Source organism: Diadema antillarum, unplaced genomic scaffold (genome assembly GCF_040938485.1).
Source record: "Diadema antillarum isolate AM-2024a unplaced genomic scaffold, OU_Dant_1.0 scf00000134, whole genome shotgun sequence".
Lineage (NCBI taxonomy): Eukaryota > Metazoa > Echinodermata > Echinoidea > Diadematoida > Diadematidae > Diadema > Diadema antillarum.
This window is the reverse complement of record NW_027271023.1, coordinates 87483-110674: the sequence shown is the minus strand read 5'-3', so window position 1 is coordinate 110674 and position 23192 is coordinate 87483. Positions and strand designations below refer to the sequence as shown.

General features: G+C 39.3%; 1 protein-coding gene across 1 annotated transcript in view; it reads left to right on the top strand.

Annotated features, from left to right (window-relative positions):
- LOC139720813 (uncharacterized) overlaps positions 1-19643 on the top strand; it is an 89483-nt gene extending 69840 nt beyond the window's left edge. The window contains exons 12-15 of the mRNA XM_071632149.1: positions 3815-4078; positions 6093-7724; positions 8884-10655; positions 18987-19643. Of these exons, the coding sequence (XP_071488250.1) occupies positions 3815-4078; positions 6093-7724; positions 8884-10655; positions 18987-19007 (3689 nt within the window). The 3' untranslated portion in view covers positions 19008-19643. The remainder of the gene's footprint in view (positions 1-3814; positions 4079-6092; positions 7725-8883; positions 10656-18986) is intronic.
- Positions 19644-23192: the final 3549 nt, after the last annotated feature.

Below are 23192 nucleotides of genomic sequence, written 5' to 3'. Positions count from 1 at the left end.
GCAAGCAGTCTCACAAGTGATGGTCAAGTATTAGTAAAGTCTTGCTGTTTTTTTGTTTTTTTTTGTAATGTTAATGGGGGGGGGGGGGGACTTGAAAGAATGGCTGTCTTAGATGACAAATGACTGTCTAGTCTACTTACAGTAACTGATAAGTGTAGTGTATTAACAACCTCCCAGTTGATCACCAGAGGGTGCCGGGATACCTTGCACATGGTAAACATGTGACCCTTGCAGAAAGGGTGCTTTTAATTACGTAACAGATCTTGATCTTTTGTGCCTACTGCACCTTGATGCCAAAGTTACTGATGATTGATAATAGTATACCATCACAAAATTTCAGAGAAACATTTACATCTGTACATCTCATGCCATCTGGGTGTATTCGATTTCACATCCTGGTATTCCTTGTCAGCATTTCTTCACCTGTTGCCCATATTTCATCAAGTCCCTTATGAAATGATAAAGATAATGATACTGTAAAAGTGGATATTTTCGCGCGACTAACTTTTCACGCTTGGCCGGGTTAGAAGGGTTTCGCGTGTTTTTTATTCCACAGAGTCAAGACATCAACGAGTGTGTACTGGAACATATGGCAAGCAAAAATATCTGCGTGCTTTTATTTTCATGCTAGTTTCTGGTTGCGCGAAATGTGCAAAAATTGCAACACAGCAAAAATTTCCACTTTTACAGTATATCTGTAATATGCCAGATGTGTCTCTGTGACAGTTTGGGTGCAGCAGAGTCCAAATTACAGTCTTTATTACTTTATACCAAATGAATGGATTGGAATGCTCTTCATATGCATCAGTCAAAATCAGGACCCCCATTTAAACATCCATTTGCAACAGTCAAATTACAATTCATATCGTGTGTGTTTGTGTTTGTGTGTGTGCCTGTGGCAACATTTTTGTAATAATTAATCAGCATAGAGTAGTTTCTTTATGGAATAGTTACATCATCATTGTTGCCATTAGTGCAACTAACTGTGTGTAAATGCAAGTAGCTACCAGATATACAGATCTAGATGAAAGTTGTAAGTTTCTTGATCTTTCTATACATGAAACCCTTTAGTTCCTGATGAGGAGTTAGTGGCTTGAAGCCTTGCCTGACATAGCACCTGTGTGTTTTTGTTGTTTTTTTTGGTTTTTTTGACAGTGTGTGTGCAGTACACAATTTAAAGTGATATGCTGACACACTATGACAATAAACCAATGATGACGTATATACATATGTATATGACACTTTCAACAATACTTGGAAGTGTGAATGCACTGCATAAATGATATAAGCACCCAACACAAGCTACTGTAAAATAAGAAACATTCGCAACATGAAACTTTTGCAAATTAGTGAATGGCATTCAATGCATTTCTTGTGCATTTTACTTTCACCAATCTTGGCTTCTCGCAAAATTTTCGAAAGTTTCATGCATACAGAAATTTGGGGTTCTACATTATCTTTTTTTTTCCCCCACACAGACCAGAACCCACGACTCCCAGGCCCATACTTTTCCATCTCTAATCCACAGTTTATATGATGTTTAACAAATACGAGCCTCTTTACAATCAACCATCGTGTAGATAGAGAGCCTTTAATAACCATTGTGTGTAGCAGAGTAATTCTGCTCTTGTGTCGTTTTAATTAATTAGTCTGTGTCCACAGTCTGTCTGCCAAGTTTTGTATGTCTTTATTCACTTCACTGTAGATTGTACTCAGAATAATACAATGTGAATGTTGAATGCATTTTTTCCTCTCATATGAGTATCTAGTAATTTCACGTGTGAAAAAAAATAATATATATTTTTAATTGTTGCATACACAAGTGTTCTTGCAGTGTTCATGTCGTGATTTATGCTGTACCTTCAGTCTAACATGCTGCATACGCTTCGAGTTTCCTTGCCCCTTGTCATCATACTGTGTACTTACAGATTGCAACTCCGCTAACATACACCTCATTTCTCCTGATTCATAACAGTGTGATGCCTCCATGATTTGGCTTTAGCTATCATTTGGTTGTTTTTTTTTTGTGTGTGCCATATTCTCATTGTATTTGTGTCAAGAAAGTTTTCTTATACAGTAGATGAAGATGCAGTTAGTGTTGTCGTTTTGATAACAGTACTCCTACTCTCATTGCAGTGTGAAGTTCAGAATTTTGTGTATCTATTTGTTTGTTTGCTTGTTGCTTTATAGAGTTGGTCTTGTATAAAGACTCATTGATAGATTGTTTGTTAAAATATATGACCTGCCTGATATCGTCAGATTTAATGTACACATTGTAGGGATGCTTCTTTCATCTCACGTCATATTCTAGTGGAAAAATCAGTCCCCAAATTGGATGTTGATAGCTGAGTCGATAGTGATGATGCATGAATGCACCAGATCAGTGAAAATCTAAGGGAGGTTGCACAAATGATGGGAAAGATGAAAATCTTTAAATGATGCTGCGCGTCATCAAAGACAGCGCCCACTGGGTTAATCAAAACAACCGTCCAGGCTGTGTGACTGCAACATTACCCTTTTTGGTTGCTTTTTCCTCACAAATGACAGCAAATATTACTTTATTTGTACGTTTGTATTTAAGAAATGGTCTCCAAGGATGAAAGACATTATGCATCAGGGGCAGCAAGGGCTGTTGCCTCCTTGCCCATTTTCCTAAATGAAAAAAAAAAATCAAAATGGCCTCCGGAAAGAAATGCAAGAATTCAATGCCCTAGCTGACTTGTGAGCAGGGCTGTAGAGAAAACTGATCCTTTGAAAAAGAAAAAGGTGAAATTAATAGTATTTCAAAAGTAAGAAATAAATGATTCCAGGGGTTCTACAGAAGCACATCTCTGTCACATAAGTACATGGGCTATTTCTTGATTCCTATGGAATAACATGCTAGTTGACATACTCTTTTTCAAGATGGTCACAGTATGATAACCATGTACATTTCCACTGCTGTTCCATTTTTTTTTTTTTCTGTTGGGTCAGGTCTCTTGTCATTTGTATTTGCATATGAATCAATTCTGTAGTAACAAGTTGATTTGCCTAGATGGGTGAACATGTTTGAGAATATTTTGCAGCAGTGCCAAAGTGATATCCAACACTGATTTTCTACTTTTTTATACTTGAGCATGCAAAGAAATATTTTTTAGCAAATACCTGTAGTGCTCATCATAGTCGGCTTTTGATAGCCCTTTCGAAAGCCCTTTCCATAGCCCTTTCGAGAGCCCTTTCCAAAGCCCTGACTGCCTGTACTATTAATGTGCTGCTTGTTTTCTAAGAAGGGATGGTGAAAAGCAATTACCATCATAAAGACATATCTTCCTTTGAGAGTGACGAGTCATGATGCAATGCCACATGAATCAATTGTCTTCCTATCTGTGAGGCACCCTCAGTAATACAACAATATCTGGACTCAAATTTCTTAGAGAATAGTCTAAGTTCCCAGATTAGTGATTGTTAGATGTTGCAACCTAGGATATGCATGATTTTTCTTTTGGTTTTGATCAGGAATTGCTTGAATATGGGAAGATTTCTCATTGGATACTTTGGAGAGCAAAAACAGCTTGTTAACAGTCAAGAGAACACACGGTCTTTCAAAGTGAATAAAAATATCTTTCCAATACATTGCTTCTTTAACAATGTCTGAATGAGTTGCCACTGGCACCACGAAATCTCAAATAGAGAACTGCACAGTGACATAGTGAGAGAGGAATAATGTGCATTAATTTTAGTGGGTGTCTCTGCCGTCTCCTGAGAAGTGAATGGTGCAGAGCATAATTATGTCAATACTCACTTGTGTGTTCATCTCAAACGTTTCTTGCCGCAGCCCTGACAGAGGACCTGGGCGGAGAGGAAGCAATCAGCGTGTCGGAGGTCAGCGTGGGCGGCAACGACCAATCACAAGTCCCCGCCGCCGAGGACCCAGAGTCTGGAGAGAAGATCAAAGTGGACGCGACGCTGACCGTCGGGGAGAGTGCAGAGGAGGAGGTTGGGGAGGAGGAGAAGGAGGTCGGAGACGACCAGGAAGTGGTAGAAGCCGAGGATACAGTGGTCGTCCAATCAGAACGCCCGACAGAGGAGGACGTGGAAGGTAAGTTGTAACTTGAATTTGCGGAAACAAAATGGCTGCCCACAACACTCAACCTATTGCATTGTAGCCTGTTCATTTTTTTGTGGGGGGAGGGGGAGGTTGTGGTGCATTTTTGTTCAATTTGGTTTATCTATGTTTTGATAAGTGCTCAAGATTTTGCTTTTTGGGGGGTATATGCCATTGCTTGTGTTAACTTTTGACAGTTGTGACTAATACTAATGATGGTGCCATGTCCACTGTGAAGTGACATAGATTTGTTTGCATTGTGCAGCTAACAAAAGTGTGCCATTTGTGTGTAATATGTGTTCATTTTTAGAGAAGCTTGATGTTTTAATCTTTCTAACAGTGCTTTGTTGTCGATCTTAGCTATTTATTGTTTGCAAGTTCTGTTTGATTTGACCCATTTGGCTTTGAAAATAAAACCAATGCACTAACTGACATGCCGTTTCTTTCTAGCAAGATGTCTTTAGCCATCTGTGTGATGTGGTAATTGCTGAACAATATAAAGCACAAATAATTAACACATGTTCTTTACTTTTCTGCTTGTCTAATTTCATTGATTTCCCCCAAGAATGACATGTTTCTTTAAAAAAAAATACCCATCATGCAGTATCTCTGCAAATAATTTGAAACTGCAGTTTTTCTGAATAGAACTTCATCTACAAACTTGCTTGTTATTCACTTTTATTCAATGTTCATTATTCGATGTTATTTTCATTTGTGTTTTCTTCATTTTATTTCATTTTATTTTTTATATTGCCCGCACAGTTGATATACAGTACCTTATCTAACCCTGTCAATGCATGTTTGGGAACACAATGTACATTTTGCTATTAGAATGCACAAATTAGCACACTTTATCTCTCTATACCATCAGTGCATGTGTCATAAAGTGCCCTGCGAGATCAGATAAAACTCTTAAATGTCAGATACTTCACGACCACTATTTCTAGGGAGGTATTAACACAAGCATATCAAGTGACTGCAATCGATTGACTTGCATATTGACTTGCTTCCATATTGTCTCAGATTGTATGGTCAGATATATTTCACAGGGAGACGATTGAATTGAGAGAGTGCTATACACGTCAATGAGAAAATTAAAATTATTGTAATTATTTCACGCCTACAGCTACATTTTCTTGAAAACGCATCCCTCAAAGAAATACATGCATGCATTATTGAGATTGTTAAGATTCTTTGGACAGCATTACCTTGATAGATTTTTACATCTGGAAATTGAAAGTAATCATATGTTAACACATGCATAAGTGCATTTCATATCATATAAAATTTGTACTCATCATTGAACTTATCATTTCAGGAATTTAAATTGCAACACTAGGCAAAATTGACTGCTGATAGCTTTCCATAAAGATGCACAATTTTTTTTTCTCTCATCGCACTCTCTTCAGATGTAATATAACAAGAATGAAGTAAGATACAAAGATGAAATAGACCTATATTCATATATAAATTAGAATCCTGATTCAAGCTTTTTCCATTAAAAACAAAAATAACTGCAAATCAAAATGTTATAAACAAATGGTTGAAAAATTTGTTTTTGCAACATTGATGAATCAAGACATGTGGAGAGGATTGTAGTTCCCAAGAGACATGGCAATTAAGAGATAGTGTAAGGTTGAGCTGAAACAGTTACTGGGTACATGAGCATGCCAAAATCCTACAAATGCTTGACCAAAGAAAATTTGATGACCCAGGATTATGCAGACTCAGACACTGCCTGCTGATTGCAATCTTCCGTCATCCTAGTCCAGCCGCACTGAAGGACACTAGATTTATTCTTGATCACTTTCCTTTCAATATGTATTGCACAGCTGTCGACTTTCTCTCTCCTTTACACGCTTTTCTCTGACTGTCACTATCTTCACTCTCTGAGCATGATGCAAGCTATTGATGTTCTGTGTTTTATCTCTGTCCCACTCTCTGCCTTGCCAATCTCCCGCACACCGCACTCTCCCTGCCTTGCCCTTAAAATGTGCCAACCCTCCAGTACTGTGTCAGACTCAGCAACTAACTGCACCTACTAACACCATGCCCAGTAGTGAACACGACATCGCAGACACTAACAAACCAGATTCGCTGACCGGCACAAATGTGTCCATAGTAGCTGCTGTCGTAGAGCCTCTGAGGCCCGTTGCAAAACCGAGGAACTTTTCACAGATTTCGGCGGAGGGAAAGCAGCAAAATGATGGTGGTGGGTTGGACATGGTTAGTGATGCAAACTGTCAACCCGGAGGACATCATGTCTATTCTGGGGACGTGCCACAAGATTCAAACGCTGGCAAACCCCCCGTGCCACGACCGAGGATGGCGCGCATTTCATCCGAGCCCGAGCTAGGCGTGGGAGGCTCGGGTGGCAAAGTTGCGAAGCTCACCAAACAGCTGTCTGCCGATCAGCAGCCTGGATTGTACCGGAAGAGAAAGGCACCGAAGAGGCCCCCGCCGATTCAGGACAATGCGGCCCTGAGTGCCCTGCAGTCGGCATTCCTGCAAGCGCTCAGTCAGCAGAGCAAGAATGCTTCGGCCAACAAGGTTTCCACAGCTCCTGCGATGAAGCTGAGACCCAGTCGGCCCCCTCCCCTCCCTCCATCCTTCAGAAAGGAGAGGAGTTCATCGACTACCGAGAGCCGTTTGAAACAGGCACCGCCCAAGCACCTCGCACCTCGAAGCGCATCCGAATCAGAGTTGAAGCTTGCAACAGCAGGATCCATTGCTCCCACACAGCAACCAGGCAAAGGTCATGGAGGTGTGGGTAAGGACACCAGGCCAGCAGTGCCACCCAGGAGAAAGAAGAAGTCCTCTTCAGACATGGATGGAAAGGGACACCTTCAGGACGTCAAAAGTGATGCGTCAAAGAATAAGCTCCCTTCTTCAGAGACCCTCAAGGACTCACAAGCTGCTGGGAGGAGTGCTGTACCCCCAGTCCCTGCAGCCAGAATGAGGAAGCAAAAGAGTGCGGATGCAAAAATAGATGCAGTGCGTCCTGTACCAAAGAAATCCAACCAAATTCAAGTCAGAGCCGAGATTGTTGCTCCCCCTACTCGATTACAAGGAGAACAAGACACTTTGCCACCAGTTGATGGAAACATGGCAGCCCAAAATTCTTCGGGATCAATAATTCCCATGCAGAAGACTTCCTCCGTTGCGAGAGAAGCATCCACCAAGTCAGGGTCTGTACCGAGCGACACAAACCCATCGAGCGAGAACCTTGAAGATGTGCTCAGGAGACGACTCCGAGGTTTGCATCGTTCGGTGCGACTGGAGGAGAGCTTTGATGCTTCCACGAGCAATGATGATGTCTTCCTCGACGATTCTTTCGGAGATGCTTCATCAGGGCCGAACGCCCGCAGCTCCGATCATCTCAGCTCCACGCACGACTCGACCGACGTTCAACCGCTGGCTGCATCTGGCCAGCCTCCACAAGAAGCCGTTGAGGGAGCAACGGCAAAGAGAGTGCCATCAGGATTACAGGGCGGGGAACCAGAACCGGTGGTGGTAGTGGATAGTGTGACATCACCCACCTCTGTCTCTCCTGTCCTTCCTGAAAAGGTCAAAGGTCAGCCCACTCTCATCATTGTCACTTTACTTTTCACTCCACAAAATTCACTTTCACCGCTGTGCCGTCCCGATCCCCCCCAAAAAGACACATCTAGGCCACTTCACACTTTTTTTCCGTACAAGACAGTCAGTCACATCGTAGAGAGGCAAACATCTTGCATGAATCCCAATGCTTTCATTTCAAATGATGAAGTAAAAAATATGAGCATGAATAGTGTAGCATGCAGTGGTATGAGATGTGTGTTGTGTATGCAATTTATCTACACGTATCCATCTACGGGATGAGGGTATTGATGTGCTAATATTGTAAAGACAAAATGTCTAATATTTTCGTAAAGCATGCTCTTTTTAAAAGCTACAAATACATTGTACGTATCAGTGACCCAACAAATTTATGTGCATGCTAACTGCTGTCATAAAGGAAACATAGTATTCAGATTCATTTAGAGGTGTAAACAAGTGCCTTTTCCCAGCAAACTTTTATACTTCTGCTTTATCTCAAATAGAGCTTGTGGTTTGCAGTATTCATAGGCCTATAATTGTAGATGCTTCTAACTTTCCAAAGCTGCATGACCTATCAAATCTTTGCTTTACTGCAAACTATGTAGTGTATTTATCCCATATCATTTCTTGCTCCCATCCATTCTATGTATGACATCACATTATCATTAGAATAGCTATACTGAAGCTCTTTCATCTATGTGTGGGAAGTTCGGGTTCTTCTAATTTCGTGCATAACATCCATTCACTTTTTTTTAAATGTTCAAATTTGCAACTTTATAGTGCATTTTTTTTTTCTGATTCAATGTCATTTTTATGATTTCGATGAGTTGAATTTCTTTCATGTGCTGTCTAGTTCAAGTCACACAGTCGTCAATGCTAAAAGTTTAATCCTAGGAATTTTGAGTTTTAATGTAATAAGACTTGGCGCGCAAATTTCAGTTGTATTTGAGGCTTCTTTTTCAACATTCTGTGTATGGGAATGTAGTATGCAGCATTATTTTGCTTTTCTTAAAAACTGTCTTTTCCTATTTTTCTATGTAGCATGCAGTTACTTTTTCACGGAATCAATGTGCCTTTTGTTCTTGCAGAGTAGTTTCTGTCTGAATAGAAGATGTACTTCTGATATTTTTTCCCTAACTCAATCATCGTGATCAAACATGATGAGATAATGTAGCTCAAAGCATTAAGTGCCGAGTGAAGCATATAGCCCTAACCCTCAGCCCTGTTCGATTCTTGCTTTATTGCAGAAACCTCAGATATTTTAGACAAGCGAGCCGCTCTAACACGCATGATGAAACTGAGCCTGGATGACGATAGCAATGAGACGACGAGTTACTCCCCCACCCCTCAGGGAGAGGAGTCAGACAGCGTCCTGGAGGAGAAATCCCTGACAGCCCTTGCTGCTCCCGTGAGTAGACAGTCGCTGGACGATGCAGCGTCCGAGAGCAAAGCAGAGGACGTCGTCCAGGATACTGCAGAAGAGACGGAGGAGAAGGTGGAAGAACTGGCAGAAGATGGGGCGGAGCAGACAAGAGAGCAAGTGGCGGAAGAAGTTGATGATAAAGATGTTGAGATGAGCAAAGATAGCAAAGATGAAGAGCAGGTTGTCACAGAAAAAGAACAGCAAGTGGAAGAAAAGCCAGATGATGCCGAGAGAAAGGTTGGAGATGGAGAGAAAGAGGAAGGACAGAAACAGGAGAAGGAAGATGTCTCGGTTGACAAGGAGCAGGAGACTGCCAGTGAGACTGTGAAGGTAGAGCCCGGGCAACCCAGCATGCAGCAACTTACCGAACAATACAAGCAACTCCAGCAACAGATGGCCATGTTGCAGCAACAGCTGATGGCGAATCCCTCAGCGGCGCACATGGCGGCAAACCCGGGCATGTCCTACCAGATGCAGCAGATGCAGCAGCAGCAGATGCAACAGCAGATCATGCTGCAGCAGCAGCTGTTGTTGCAACAGCAGCAGCAGCAGCAAGTCCTGATGCCATCCCAGGCACCGTACATGATGATGCAGCAACCGGGTGGAGGCGTCCTCATGTCCCCACCCCAGATGGTCTATACCCCAATGGGCATGCAGCCTATGCCTGTCTATGGCCAGATGACCCCCCCACAAGCAATCAGCACCCCTGTGGAGCAAGCACCGGCACCACCAGCTGTGGCGCCTGAAAAATCTGCCGAGGATTCAGGGAAGTTGGGCGGTGATGAGGCCGATGCCCCGCTGAAAGAAGACTCCCCAAAAGTTGATCAGATGGTGGAAGCAATCCCAGAAGACACTCCCACTAAGCCACAAGTATCTGCCCAAGCATCTGCGAGTGGCAGACGGAATGTCTTTGCTGACATTCTTAAGAAGAAGAACAACCCAAAAGCCTCGTATGTCCTCTCTGCTCAACGAGAGGCCCAGCGGCAACGCAGTGACTCAAACTCCTCCCTCAACTCATCATCATCTTCTTCGAAAGATGACAGCGTCAGTGGTAGCATGTCAATGAGCCTGAGCACCTCAAAGACTGACTCAAGAACTGAAACCACTGCTCCCCCGCCAGAAGCCAGAAGGCAGGAAAGTATTGAACTTGTCACCAATGGTCTTTCACCAACATTACCCACCCCACCTGAAACTCCCGAAGCATCACCAATCCGGGATGATGCTACACCCACCGCCCCGCCCAAACCAGACTCTCCCGTTTCCCCATCCTCACCCAACAACTCATCCCATGACGAAAGCAATAACAATACCTCCAAGTCCGTGACGGTTGACGCCGATGTGCAGCCAAAGGTCCCAGTGCAAAACCCTAAACATGACCCTGTCCTCCCCCTCCCAACTGACAATAATGCAAAGAAAGCCCCGCCCCCTATCAGACCCAAACCTCAGGTGGGACCACGGCCATATCGACCTGCCTCCATGTACGCAAGGATTGGCGAAGGTGCCTCTGATTCGCAGGTGGAGACATCCAAATTCTCAGCCCACGCCCGGAAAGTTGCTGATTTGAGATCCGTAAGTACTTCTGAGATCCATATCTTGTTTTAAACTTTGCTCGAAATATTGGTGAACAGTATCATATATTACGCAAGGCAAAGTAAATTTGGCAGTGTCCTACATTATATAGTTTAGAAAAGAGGCTACAAGAGAGATCAGAAATGCAAGCACAGATCTTGTAAAGCTGACACAGTTTCAATGCCTAGCCTGATTAAATCTTGTAAGATTGTACATGATTCATGCGAGCAATGGAGCAGAAAGACTAGTGCTGCTGGTTGGCATCAATATATAGGTATCATAAAGGATGCCCAGCAAAAGTATCTAACAATTTTTGGAGTGAAGCAGCTGCTAATAAAAGTTTCCTTCAGTCATTTGGTAAATGCCTATGTATATGACATTCTCACTGGCAGCAAACCGTAAAAACCAATCTTACACGCATCTCAGTCTCTGCCCCAGCGTAGCAATTTAGACCAGCATTTAATGGCAATAACAGTGTGTTTATGGTACTTGGATCCACTGTTTATATATATTATACTCTTGGATTGGTGTGCTTGTGTTTATCCAAAGCCTGAAGTGGGAACAGTATTCAGTGAGCCACCATGTATCACAGTTAACATTTTCTGTGATTGATGATCTTGTCTGTCTGGCACTCTAATGTCCTATGACTTTCAGATGTGCCTGATGATGCTAGCTTTAAAAACCCTCTGAAAATTGTCACAAATCTTATTCTAAAGAGAAGTCATTGCACATTCCAATCTCCATTATTCTGTGGCTTTATAGAAAAGTGTTTGTTCTTCCTTGAGAAAAAGTAAAAATATGTCAAGGTTTTTTGATAATGAAAATTTGTAGACAAATGAGCTGTTGAGCTAGGGGGAAAATTGTCTGTCACTTTTTCTGTCACTTTTTTTTTACTTTGTCTGATACATGTCTGTTGACCCCATAATATCAAAAGGGTGAAATTGAGGTCCATTTTATGAGTTGTAGTGAATATCCCTACAGATTGTTTGAGAAGGAACTCAATACATTTGATGTATTGACATGGTGTGCTGAGTTTGTTTCTCTGACTACTGATCCCACTTCAGATTCCCATGTTTGATACTTTTTAATCACCAGCCCCTCCCCATATGTCCTCTCACCTAAAGGGAGTCTGTATTTCTGTATTTCTGTTTTCTGTATGGCTATAGCATATATTCCACTATTCAAGTATTTGTATATTCAGTTCCTTCTTCCCCTTTCAATTGACTGTAGAATTCATTTTTGGCTCAATAGTGCTGAATACACAGTCCATTCTTTTTTATTCCCGTGAGAAATATACTGTGCAAAGAAACCAAAGAAATGGATCACTTTCATGCGTGCAACAAATTATTATTTTCTCAGGAATATTGTACATTCCACAAAGTCATTTTCTCAAACTTATAGAAGTAATTTGATAGCTTGCAAATTTCCTGTGAAGTGTTCTTCCACAGAAGTAAATGGATTCATGTGATGCTTGTACGATTATTTCCCCGCACAGCAATCAAAATGCTTTAAAGTCGTTTTCAGGAATATGATCAGATGTAACAAAATATTTTTTCATACTGACTCTTTATATTTTCAGTGATTTACTAGTTGTTGTCGGGAAGAAATGTTCATAAAATTTTACACGGGACCTATACAACGATCATGCCCATGATTTTACCATTGTTCTGATCGTGTTTTTGCAGTACATGTGCCAGCATGATTCCAAATGCAGCACATAACAAGTTTTATATTCATCTATTGTAGAAGTAGAGTGCTGACTGCCATGACTACCAAAGAAGCAAAGTTTGCATTTATTATCTCTTACAAAACTTGCCCAGCTCTCCCCCTTCCCTCCCACCTTCCACCTCCCCATCTGCCGTCCCCTGCCCCCTCCCCCCCCCCAAAAAAAAAGAGGTTATTGTCTGAAAGTATAAATGTGAATTGAAGAAGTTATTTCACATTACATTTTCCCTGGAATATCCCCTCTATATTCCTCTTTTTTTCACAAAGCTGTTTCACAAGAAAATGTTTAACAAGGTATAATAAGTGTAGATACTACAGGAATGTGCATTTACATAAATTCAAGAAAAGTCCCACCTGAGAAATCTATTAATACCCAGTCACTCTCAAATATTGTTGGTTATCTGCAAAAGTTTCGAGCAGATTTCCTTCTTGTTTGAAGAAGCTTTCTTTTCCAATCCTTGGTGCAGGCATTTGAGTAAGAAAAATATGGCAGAAGTCGTCGATAACAGAGGGTAGGTAGCGGACAAACGTGACAGTGTGTGGTCTGCACTGGTTTGTTTCATTATAGATTCATATCATTTTTCTCTTTTTTATTTTTCTTCTGTCTGTCTCTGCCTGTACTTGAAGACTCTTTTTATAACTCAAGCTTTCGTTTTTGTTTCCATAGGAGTTATCCAAACCTTCAAACCATTTCTGCTTTCATGAAGAAATCATTGATGTGCACAATCTCTCGCTCCCCCCCCCCCCCCCACTTTGCACACTGCCCATGCCAGCCTATATAGTATCAATTTGATTTATGTGTTTTGAAAGACTTCAACGAGTTGGTGGAGTATTCACTTGCAAATGTTCATGCATTGATGTGTGCCGGGAGTTGTGTGACTGCAGTAATGTGCAATTAGTAAAACTGCGATGATGGATTAGACTCCATCTGCATTTACACTTGGATAGATGGTTGTGATTATCTTCTTTAATTTTTCTGCACAGACAGTGTCATGGAAAACGTAGATTACATTTAAAAAAAATGTGTAATTGGTCAGTGTGGTCTTTGATGGTGTTGCTTTCATCCTAGGTTTCCAGCTTTATTCCCCATGCCCTGGTTGATCAAATTGTGCAAAGTATCTTTGCTTCTCCCTATTCAATTTGTCAAGTCGTGTTTCTGGCAAAGTCTCTTTCTATATATCTTTTTTTTCCAGCATTTTCATGAATATAGATTGCCACTGTTTAAAAAGTCAGATGTGAATATTGAGGACATGATTAGGTATGACAATTGAGTATAAGTGTTCAGATACAATGGAATGACAGATGTATGTATAGAAAATTACTTCAATTCCTTATGTATGTTTGTGTGTGTGTGCATGTGTGTTAACCACTGTTGTATGAAGATGGAAGAATGTATGTGATGTTTGTGGCATCATCTATTCATTGTGATTCCAGTGGTCATTTGGTAAAATGCTTCAAATTACAGTATCCACATAATCTGGTACCATATGGTACAATATCTGATATTGGTATGGTTTTACTTGTATATGTCACTTTTTTTTTCTTTAAAGTTTAAAAGTTTAGTGACTATTGATGAACAGGTTTTAGCTCAGATTCAATAGTGAACAGAAACATTCTGTACGCAGTCTGAAATGTCAAACACATTTTCTTTCTTTTCCACTTGATGGGTTGGCAAGATGTCAGTATTCAAATTTCAAATCATTTCAACTACAGCATTCAAAATGCTAAGGGGTGATGAAATGGTCATATATGTAAGCAGAGAATGAACATGGACGACCTTAACCACCAAGCGCTTTCAAATGTAAACTGCATGAATTAAGTAGTTTGGAGGACTTTCAAATCTCTGTCAACATTATATTCTTTTTAGTCTTCACAGTGTGAATCTTTTGTCAGACTCATATGTCTGCAGATAATTTGAAAAGGGAGTAACATCACTTAGTCCAGTTGCAAATATGTTCTTTTTTTTTTACGTTCACCTGCAGACTTTCAGTTCTTTCAAGTAAATCAGGTAATTGATGAACTCAGACCTTGTTTTACTAATACATAGTCCTCAGGAAAAAACAAAGCCACAAATGGTGGTAGGATGGGTTTTTTCCTCATCAGTAGAATGGGTGAGGGGCTTTAACCAATTTATTCGTTGTTAGTCAGTAGTTAAAAGGGTGCAAGGATACTGTCGGTTATTGATTCATTTCCTTTCCTCCATTTTGTTTTATCAACTTGCATTTTGAGACTCAAGTCAGCTTTTTACCTATGATAGAGTCATATAACTCTCTGCTTTGCTGATGACAAAAAAAACAACAACAACAAACCAACCAGTTCTTCAGTTGATGAGTTCATACTGATCTGCTTGAAAATAGAAAATGGCCTTAACTAACTACTTTTCCTGCTTTGCTCTTAACCTGAGATGACATGAGATACTTCAAGATTTTATTAGTTGACATTTACACAGATTGTGACTTCAATTTTTGACTAACTCAATCCATATACTGTATACGCTGTTATTTTCGCGTACAGATATTTTCGCGAATGAGGAGGTCATTTTTGCGAGATGTTGTTTTCGCGAATTGACACAGAGGCCTACATAAGCGCCCTACTACCTTAGCGTATGGTGACATTTTCGCGTGTTGTTGAATTCGCGGTCCAACTGAGATTGACAAAATTTGCGAAAATTAAACCCTCGCGAAAATAACGGCTTATACAGTATTTTTTTTTTTTTGGTAGCCAGATGTTTACTTACCTGTACCATTTCTTTTAATTGTATGCCTTAGAGCAATACCTTGACTTCATGGAGAATTTTAGTGATGAGATGATTAACCATTTTCAGATTTGTAGTTTTTTTGGTGATTAGGCTGAACTCAACTAGGGCTCTTATTCTGAAATTAATTCAATTACTTTCCATAACCTTTCTGTGGCCTTCTTACACACAAGTGCTTTTAGTGTATGGTGAAAGCAAGGAGGATTGTACTAGTACCTCCTTGGTCCCGCCTAGTATCCTTGGTGAAAGTATTCTGAGAGTAATTACTTGAGTAAATATAGATAGTTTCTTATCCTTGGATGAAAGGGATTTTTCTATCAGAAATAAAGCAAAAAAGTTTACATCAATATTATATCATCACTTTATGTGGTTATTTGTTTATCAATTTAGTCAATATATTTATGTACCTATTACAATAAGTAGTTACACAATGATATTCACCTTCACATGAAATTGATAGCAAATTTTCCTGCATGTTATATTGTTTGTATTATTATGTACTCTTTGGGGTTTGGGTTGTTTATATACACAAGAACAGCATATGAAATAAATTTACAGGTATGGAAGGGTAGAAGTATATAACACCTTTTCCCTTATCACTATACTTTGGATGAGAGCTTTCTGTGACTACAGTTGACATCTTTGCCTAGTAGGTTAAGAAATATTATGGTGGGTGATGAACTATATATCTATATATATGTTATATACACACACATGTATATGCACACACACACACACCAAAATTGATACTGATCTTTTGATATAAAATCATAAGATGCATATGATGATACAACAATACAATAGTGTGATGTGTTTCATTATCTCTTAAAGACTTGAATTATTCAATGCAAATAGTTGATGAAATATTAGTACCAGCCTGTATCTAATTTTAGGCCAGAAAATATCATAGATATTTACAATCAGTGACAATGTAGTGCTTCTCCAACTGTAGTTGGCGACAGTATTTCTTCTTCTTCCTCTTTTTCTCATTTTCTTTTTTTGCTGAAACTCTAAGATAGAGCCATATCATGACTCATAATTTCGCAAAAGCTGAAGGAATTTGCATCATGCACTGTTCACGCGCCACGACACAGCCAGCCAATTTAACCCTTTGAGGACGGACTGATTTTGCTACAAGTCTAACACACATTTCCCATAGACACTTGCCGAATATACTCGGGACTCGTCCTCAATGGGTTAAAAAGCATGCCAATCATCATTGCAATGCCAGAGCTTCGCTATTTTCACCTTTTTTTAAATCTGTTTTTCCCCCTTGAATGTCGGCCAATATCAATCCTGTGAAATGAAATCGTGTCCTGTAGAAGAAAATTTTGGATTGAACGCCACTGTTGCTTTCCTCTTTTTGCCTTCAGTCCTTCTCATAAAGAAGCGTGTGTTGGTGTGTGCTTGGGGATGACATCTATGTTTCCCTCTTTTTTCTTCTTTTTTTCTTTTTGATGGTTATGTTCTATCTTGCTTGAGCATAGTTTTCAGTTAATGCCGTCTGTAGTTGTGGAATTCTGTGGGGCTGTTTTCTAGGAAATCGCCTCCTTAAACAGTATAAGTCTCCCCATCCTTTGCCTTATAACAAAAAGCTTGTAAAAGTTAGAAAGAAAAATGCTGTTTAAATGTGGAATTCCTGATCACTGCATATCGAGGTCTCCAGTTATGTAATCATAGTAAGGCTGACTACTGATCAGCTTGGAATGTCAGGAATATATTCTTTGAATTTTGAGTATATCTTCCCATATCTTAAATGATGAATGTATAATAATATAATGATGAAATTATATGTTAAGTACATTAACATATATGTACACTGTAAAAACAATAATCATAGAAATGCTTACACTGTGTAGTTATATGCAACAATACTAGCATTGAAAACTTTGATAGACATGGCTGTCATGAGCTGAGATCTTTACTTGTTGACTTGGTCTTATTGATAATTTAGACTTTCCCAAATTAGAGAGCATCAAACACAATTGCTGGTGTTCCCCACCTTTTCATGCAGTGTGCTGTTCGCATAGCATGTACCACAACTGTGTCTTCCTCAAGCATGTGTATGTGTATGTGTATGTGTATGTGTATGTGTATGTGTATGTGTGTGTGTGTATGTGTCTGTGTGCGTCAGAAAAGTGAAATTGAACATGCCATTGCTGTGTTGAGCCGCCCTTCTGTATCTGCCACAAATCGGTAACTGGTAGAAAAGCATTCAACAGTTCCGCACATGCACTGTCATTTCAGTGAGAAGACATTACATTCCGGCACATGTCATTCTACAATTAATCGTCTCTTTTTTTTTACACTTTTTTCAATCAAGTGATCATGCCCTACCACTACGAGTTTTGTGTGATCATTAAATAGGTCATAGTTCTCAAGCTGCACCGTGGTAAATATTTAGAGTGTGTGTATGTGTGTTTGTGTTTTTGTGTATATAGATAAAATTTATAGACTACAATGTACTTGCTTCAGTGCTTTACTGATCAACTTATTCAGTATAAACATTTATCAATATACGATCCCTATCGTGAGAATCTTAGGCATACAGAAAACTTGAAAGCTTCTGTTGTGCCTTCTTACTACCTCAAACAGTAAATTACTGATAAATATCAGAGCCAATAATTATTTTGTTGTAGCAGTTTTTGTTGTTTACATGCAAACAAAATTGGTGAGAAATGTGACTTCAAAGCTTTAAATGCAAAGCTGGTTGGTCCTGTACAAAGTCCTTAGAGATTTCAGAATTTTGTCAGAGAGAGGGTAATGTGTGTCTGTGTGTGTGTGTCTGTCTGTCTGTCTGTGCGTGGCATCAAGCTCGTACCCTTCTTGCAACAAACTTAAACTTTCCAAACTTTTATTCAGTTTCTTCAAATTTTCACTGTTCTGCTGGACGAGTGAAATTTCACTCTTTGTTCTCGAACCATTCAAGTTTTAAACTGGTCCCGAAAATTCCTTTGAATTGTGCAGAGGTTTGATTATCGCCCTGTTTCCTGCATGAATTTTGCATGATTTTTTAGGAAATTCGCTGTCTAGAAAGGTTGTGCATGCTTTATAATCAACATGCATTTTATATTTCACGTTAGTCAGCATGCATTCCCTTTGGTAAGTAGAGGAGAGTGAAGCAGCCGTGGAGTTCACTAGCATGCCTCATAAAAAATGTTGTTTGCTGTGTCAGATAACGTTGTTTGGATTGCAGTGCAAAAGTTTAGTGCATTTCTCATTTTACCTTGTGTGGAAATTTGCCTTGAGTCTGTAAAATGAGGGCAAACAAAGGTGAGGTAGTTTGATGGATGTGATATATTTATGGAGTATTACCCACTTTCAATGTTGAAAATATAAATATATATTTTCTTTTTTTTTATTTGTCGGTAATTCATATTTTATGTGTTTTAAAGTCCACATTGAAGAATTTACACTGGCCCTTCGAACCCCGATGGAATGTGGATTAAATCAAAGTGGGAATACACTGTAATACTGTGATTCAGTGGCTAATACAGTTCAATGTTCAAGGGTGTCATAAAGTTTTTATGATGGCTCTTGATCTTCTCAGTGAAAGGATTATTGATGAATATTCTGAAAGATTGGTCTCATATGTAAAATATGTGTCATAAGTGATATTTCCTATTAGTGAAAAAATGAGCAAAGAAAATGGGATTCCATCGGGATATTTCTGATAGTTTGGTACTGTTCAAGGAGCTGCCCTATTCTCCTTTAGTTTCATATTTAGAGTATCATATGCAAGATCAAACAACTTGATTTTTTGACCAGAATGAAATATCTAGTAGACTGATATTCTTTCTTTTTTTTTGCGAGGTTTTCACACTTTCGTTCTTTTTGTTACCTTTATGTAGATGTTTATGCTGGGGAAGTGAAGGTCCGGGATTCAATATTTCCTCTCAGATGCGAGAAGACGGAGACGACGCGCTTCTGACGGGGGAACCGCAAGGGATTGTTGACCTAGGACGGAAGGAAAGGAATGCACGTAGGATATCACGCAGGTTTCAAACTGCATCCGGTGCCACCACTGTCGCAGCAACTAGACATGGAATCAAACAAGGAATGTTCTTATTCTTGTTTCTTCGGATTGAATCTGACCAATCAGGAAGACTCTCGAGAGCTCTGTGTATCTCACTCATGCCACCTCTTAGACGGATCACTCTTTTTGTTTTGTTTTGTTTTTTGTATTCTCATTCCTACGTTGACATGTGTCATTGAGGAAGGATGAGACTTATTAGAAGCAGAAGGACTTTAAAGGACCTCACATTTTCGTTGCGGACGTCGTTCCTAGATTCAGTGATGCCACAGGTAGACAGCACACCCATCTCCTGTTTTGTTTTGTTTTTGTGTTGTTTTTGTTGCTGGTTTTTTTTTTTACTATGCTGTGGGATGAAAACAAACACTGGAGCAACAAACAAAATGATGGATAACCCAGTTGCCTGCTGTTTGGGATCCTCTACAAACTTTAAAGGTGGACATGACTCTCAGAAATGCTCAAGTGACTGCGCTTTTTTTTTCTCTCTGCTACCCTGCACATGGCCATGTTACGCTGGCAAGATATGCACACATTGTACTTACTTACACACTCACCTTATCCTCTTTGCTGACTGATGCTCGAGTGTATATCAACTTTCCCTCCAATGGAACACTATGTGGTGCCACAATTCCTTTGACATGCAGTCTGCAAAATAGCATGAATTTGAAACAGACTCTTGTATACTCTGTGTATTTTGCAAGTCTGATTTCTTGCTAATCGGGACTTCCCAACAATTTTGCGAATGGTTAAATTCGCAGTAGTGGAGTACAGCAATGGATAGAGAAATGTGTGTATGCGCGTCACATTCATGTCAGAATCAGAGTAAATATCATTGCGTGTTGATAAATAAAGTTTAAGGAGTATCAACGGACTTGTAAAATTCATGAATATAACCAAAAAAAAGAGAAAAATATATAGCATATACCACACTTGATGTATGCATTGAGTATCCAAAGATTGAGTGTCATCATAAAAATGAAGAGGCTTTTAACAAAGGATATCACTGCATCAGGGAGATTGAATTATTTTAGTCACTATAATTTATGATACATACAAATATTTTAAACAGAATCATGTGTTGGAGTGGCTGTGATAAATTTACTCTGGTTTAGAAGTGGAGTTGTTTTATTGGATGATTTACAGAATATATCACTAGTAATATCCTTTATTTTGTTTTTCTGTTTTCAGGTTTTGCGTATCCAATATACAGCTTGTTTTGTCGAAAAATATGTGGTGATTTGTGTTTATGTATCTATTTCTTCATGATAATTTACATTATTATATTCACAAAAGGTGCCGCAGCAGAACTTATCTATTCGCTGCATACAATAAGACAGGTTGGGCTTCTTGATAAGTCTCTTGTAAGGACATACTAGACGGCAATGTACTTGAGATAGTTCAGACCAATGGGAATTTTGATGTCATTTTTATTCAGTTGTATCCAAAAATAAGTCGAAGAGGGTTAGACATTTTACAGTATATATCCTTGTTTGTTTTTTTTGGTAACTGATGATCATTGATTAGCCCACATATTTATCATACATATGAGATAGGTGAAACAATTAAGGTGTACAATTTTAAATATTTGTCCTGTCTGCGATTATAGTAAGTGAAACCAATTTCTTGGGAATTTGAATTTGAACTTGGAGGATGTGAAGCATGCACTTCTCAAAGTGTAAAGTCGAGTGTGAAGAGTATTGATTAATGAACTTGATGGGATGGCAGGTGTTTATGTTATTGTAGTTTTATCATACACCAAAGATACTCTCAGCCAAATTGATGTCATATCTTCCACCTTCTTACATTTTGATATGGTTTCATCCTTTCTGTTTTGATTTGGAAGCACTAAATTATGTCAGACAGAAAGAGCTGGTGAAAAAAAATGTAGTATGCTCACCGATCGTCCTCGTTTTGTATAATCGGCGACCACGGGAACCTGGTTGATCTTGTAAAAATTCGATTGGGAGATTTTTTTTTGAACTGGCAGGGAACAGGCTCAGTATGGTGAAGAGAACTGGGATTTTTAAGAGTGTGCATGATTTCCTAGTTTCTGTTCCCCACTCTTCTTTCTAATTCAATTTGTGAATAAAGAAAGTCACTTTCTCCATTGTATATTTTCATTGTCTTCTCCCTTCGTCTTCTCCTCCATCCCCTCCTCTTCCTCCTCTTCTTCTTTTGACTTCTGATAGAAAGAAGAGTCTTCGTTCTCTTTTCTTCCTGCTTGATATTACGCAGACAAAATATGCAAATACTAGTAGAGAGAGTCAGGAAGTTGTTCCGACTTTTAGATATTATTGCTTGAAGTGACGCAAGAATCTCATTCAAATAAAAGATTCTTGCATCAATTTGTTATCATTGCAACTGATTGACAAATTGCCCTGTATTGACATAAATAAGCATCTGCTGTTCAGAGTTTAGGATAATAGCCATGATGTTAAAAAAATGATGATAATTGACATATGCACCAGAGTATGTATGCCCATGATTTTACCTCCGCCAAGGAAGGAGGTTAAGTGATCATCGGCGTTGGTTTGTCTGTTTGCAAAATAACTCAAAAAGTTGTGTACGGATTGAAATGAATTTGCCGGAAAAGTCGATATTGACACAAGGAACACCTCATTAAATTTTAGTAGTGATCTTTGAATTTTTAAGGATTTTTGAAGGATTTTTCATCTTTTGACATATAAGATCAACGAACTTGGGGCTCAAGCTGCGTGTACTGGAGGTTTAGATACGCGCACTAAAGCATGCGCTCTGCTTGGGCAATGCGCTGTGCAATGAGGTAAACAAAAGGCTTTTATTTGGGGAAATTGCATGCGTGTAAGGGTGGAAATGAGTTGCTGGCTTGGCGTAGGTCTGTGCTGTCCGAGTGCTTTTCTGGTTTTTATTTTTTTTAATCATGGCTATACCAAACACTGAATAATTAGTGCTCATTTACATAGATGAAGGACAAATTGACAATCAGTTGCAAGAGTATCATTGTTGTCAATAGTTGCTATGGTGATGGCAAAAGTGAACTAAGAACAGAGGCACATGTTTCCCTGTATCCAATCTTTTTCTGTCTGTTCACTTCCCCTTTGTTGCACATGGTACAACTTAAGTTCTCATGATGACAGTGGCTAGTCTCCTTCTCAGTCACTAGCAAAAAAAAAAACTGTGTAAGTATTTGAAATGCACTTCAGTGATGATTACTGTGTTTTGATGTTGATTGTTGAATGTGTTGTGTTTAATCCATTTGGTGCTGAAGTTTTATTTGTATTCACAAAGACTCATTTATGTCATATTTATGTACATGTAAGCAAGATATTGGAAGAATGTGGCCATCCAGAGAGTAGAACTGCTATGATAAATTTTCTAGGTGGTACAGAAAGATGAATTATCTTTATTATTATATTTTGCATCCTCAGTTGATAGAAAGACTGAAAGCACTCAGTATTCTTATGGATCATTTACGTAGCCCTTGGTAACATATTTTGTCCAATAAAGTACCTTCAACCATGTGTGGTTGTTGTTATTGACATTGTGCATTTTATTTGCGGTGTATTGCATTACCGCATCACCAGTTGAACAGTACTTTCTGATAACTTCTGCTTGTATTTTAATCATAATTCTTCTATATTTAGTTTATCGATGCAGATGGCATGTATTATGTAGACACGAGCCTTTTTTTCTATCATCACTCAGACGTCACATAACTTTATAATGAAGTCTTGGGTATAAAAGTAAGACGTGGCTGTGCTGATGTGTATCGACAGTGATTGCTTCTTTTTATGTGTATGATTTTTCCTTCTTTTTCCTGCATATCTATATATGCTGCATATGGTGTATTTTCGTGACGTCCTAGAGACTGAAAAATAAGTATGTCTTGCGTGTCTCTAAAATGGAGATTGAAATGTTGCAAAATACATTAGGTAACCAAACTAATATGAGAGTACTTGGGGGGGGGGGGGGCAAAAATGCTCTATGTGATCAGCACACTGAACTGTTTGAGTCCTTGACATACACCTCTCATGCTCCTACATTT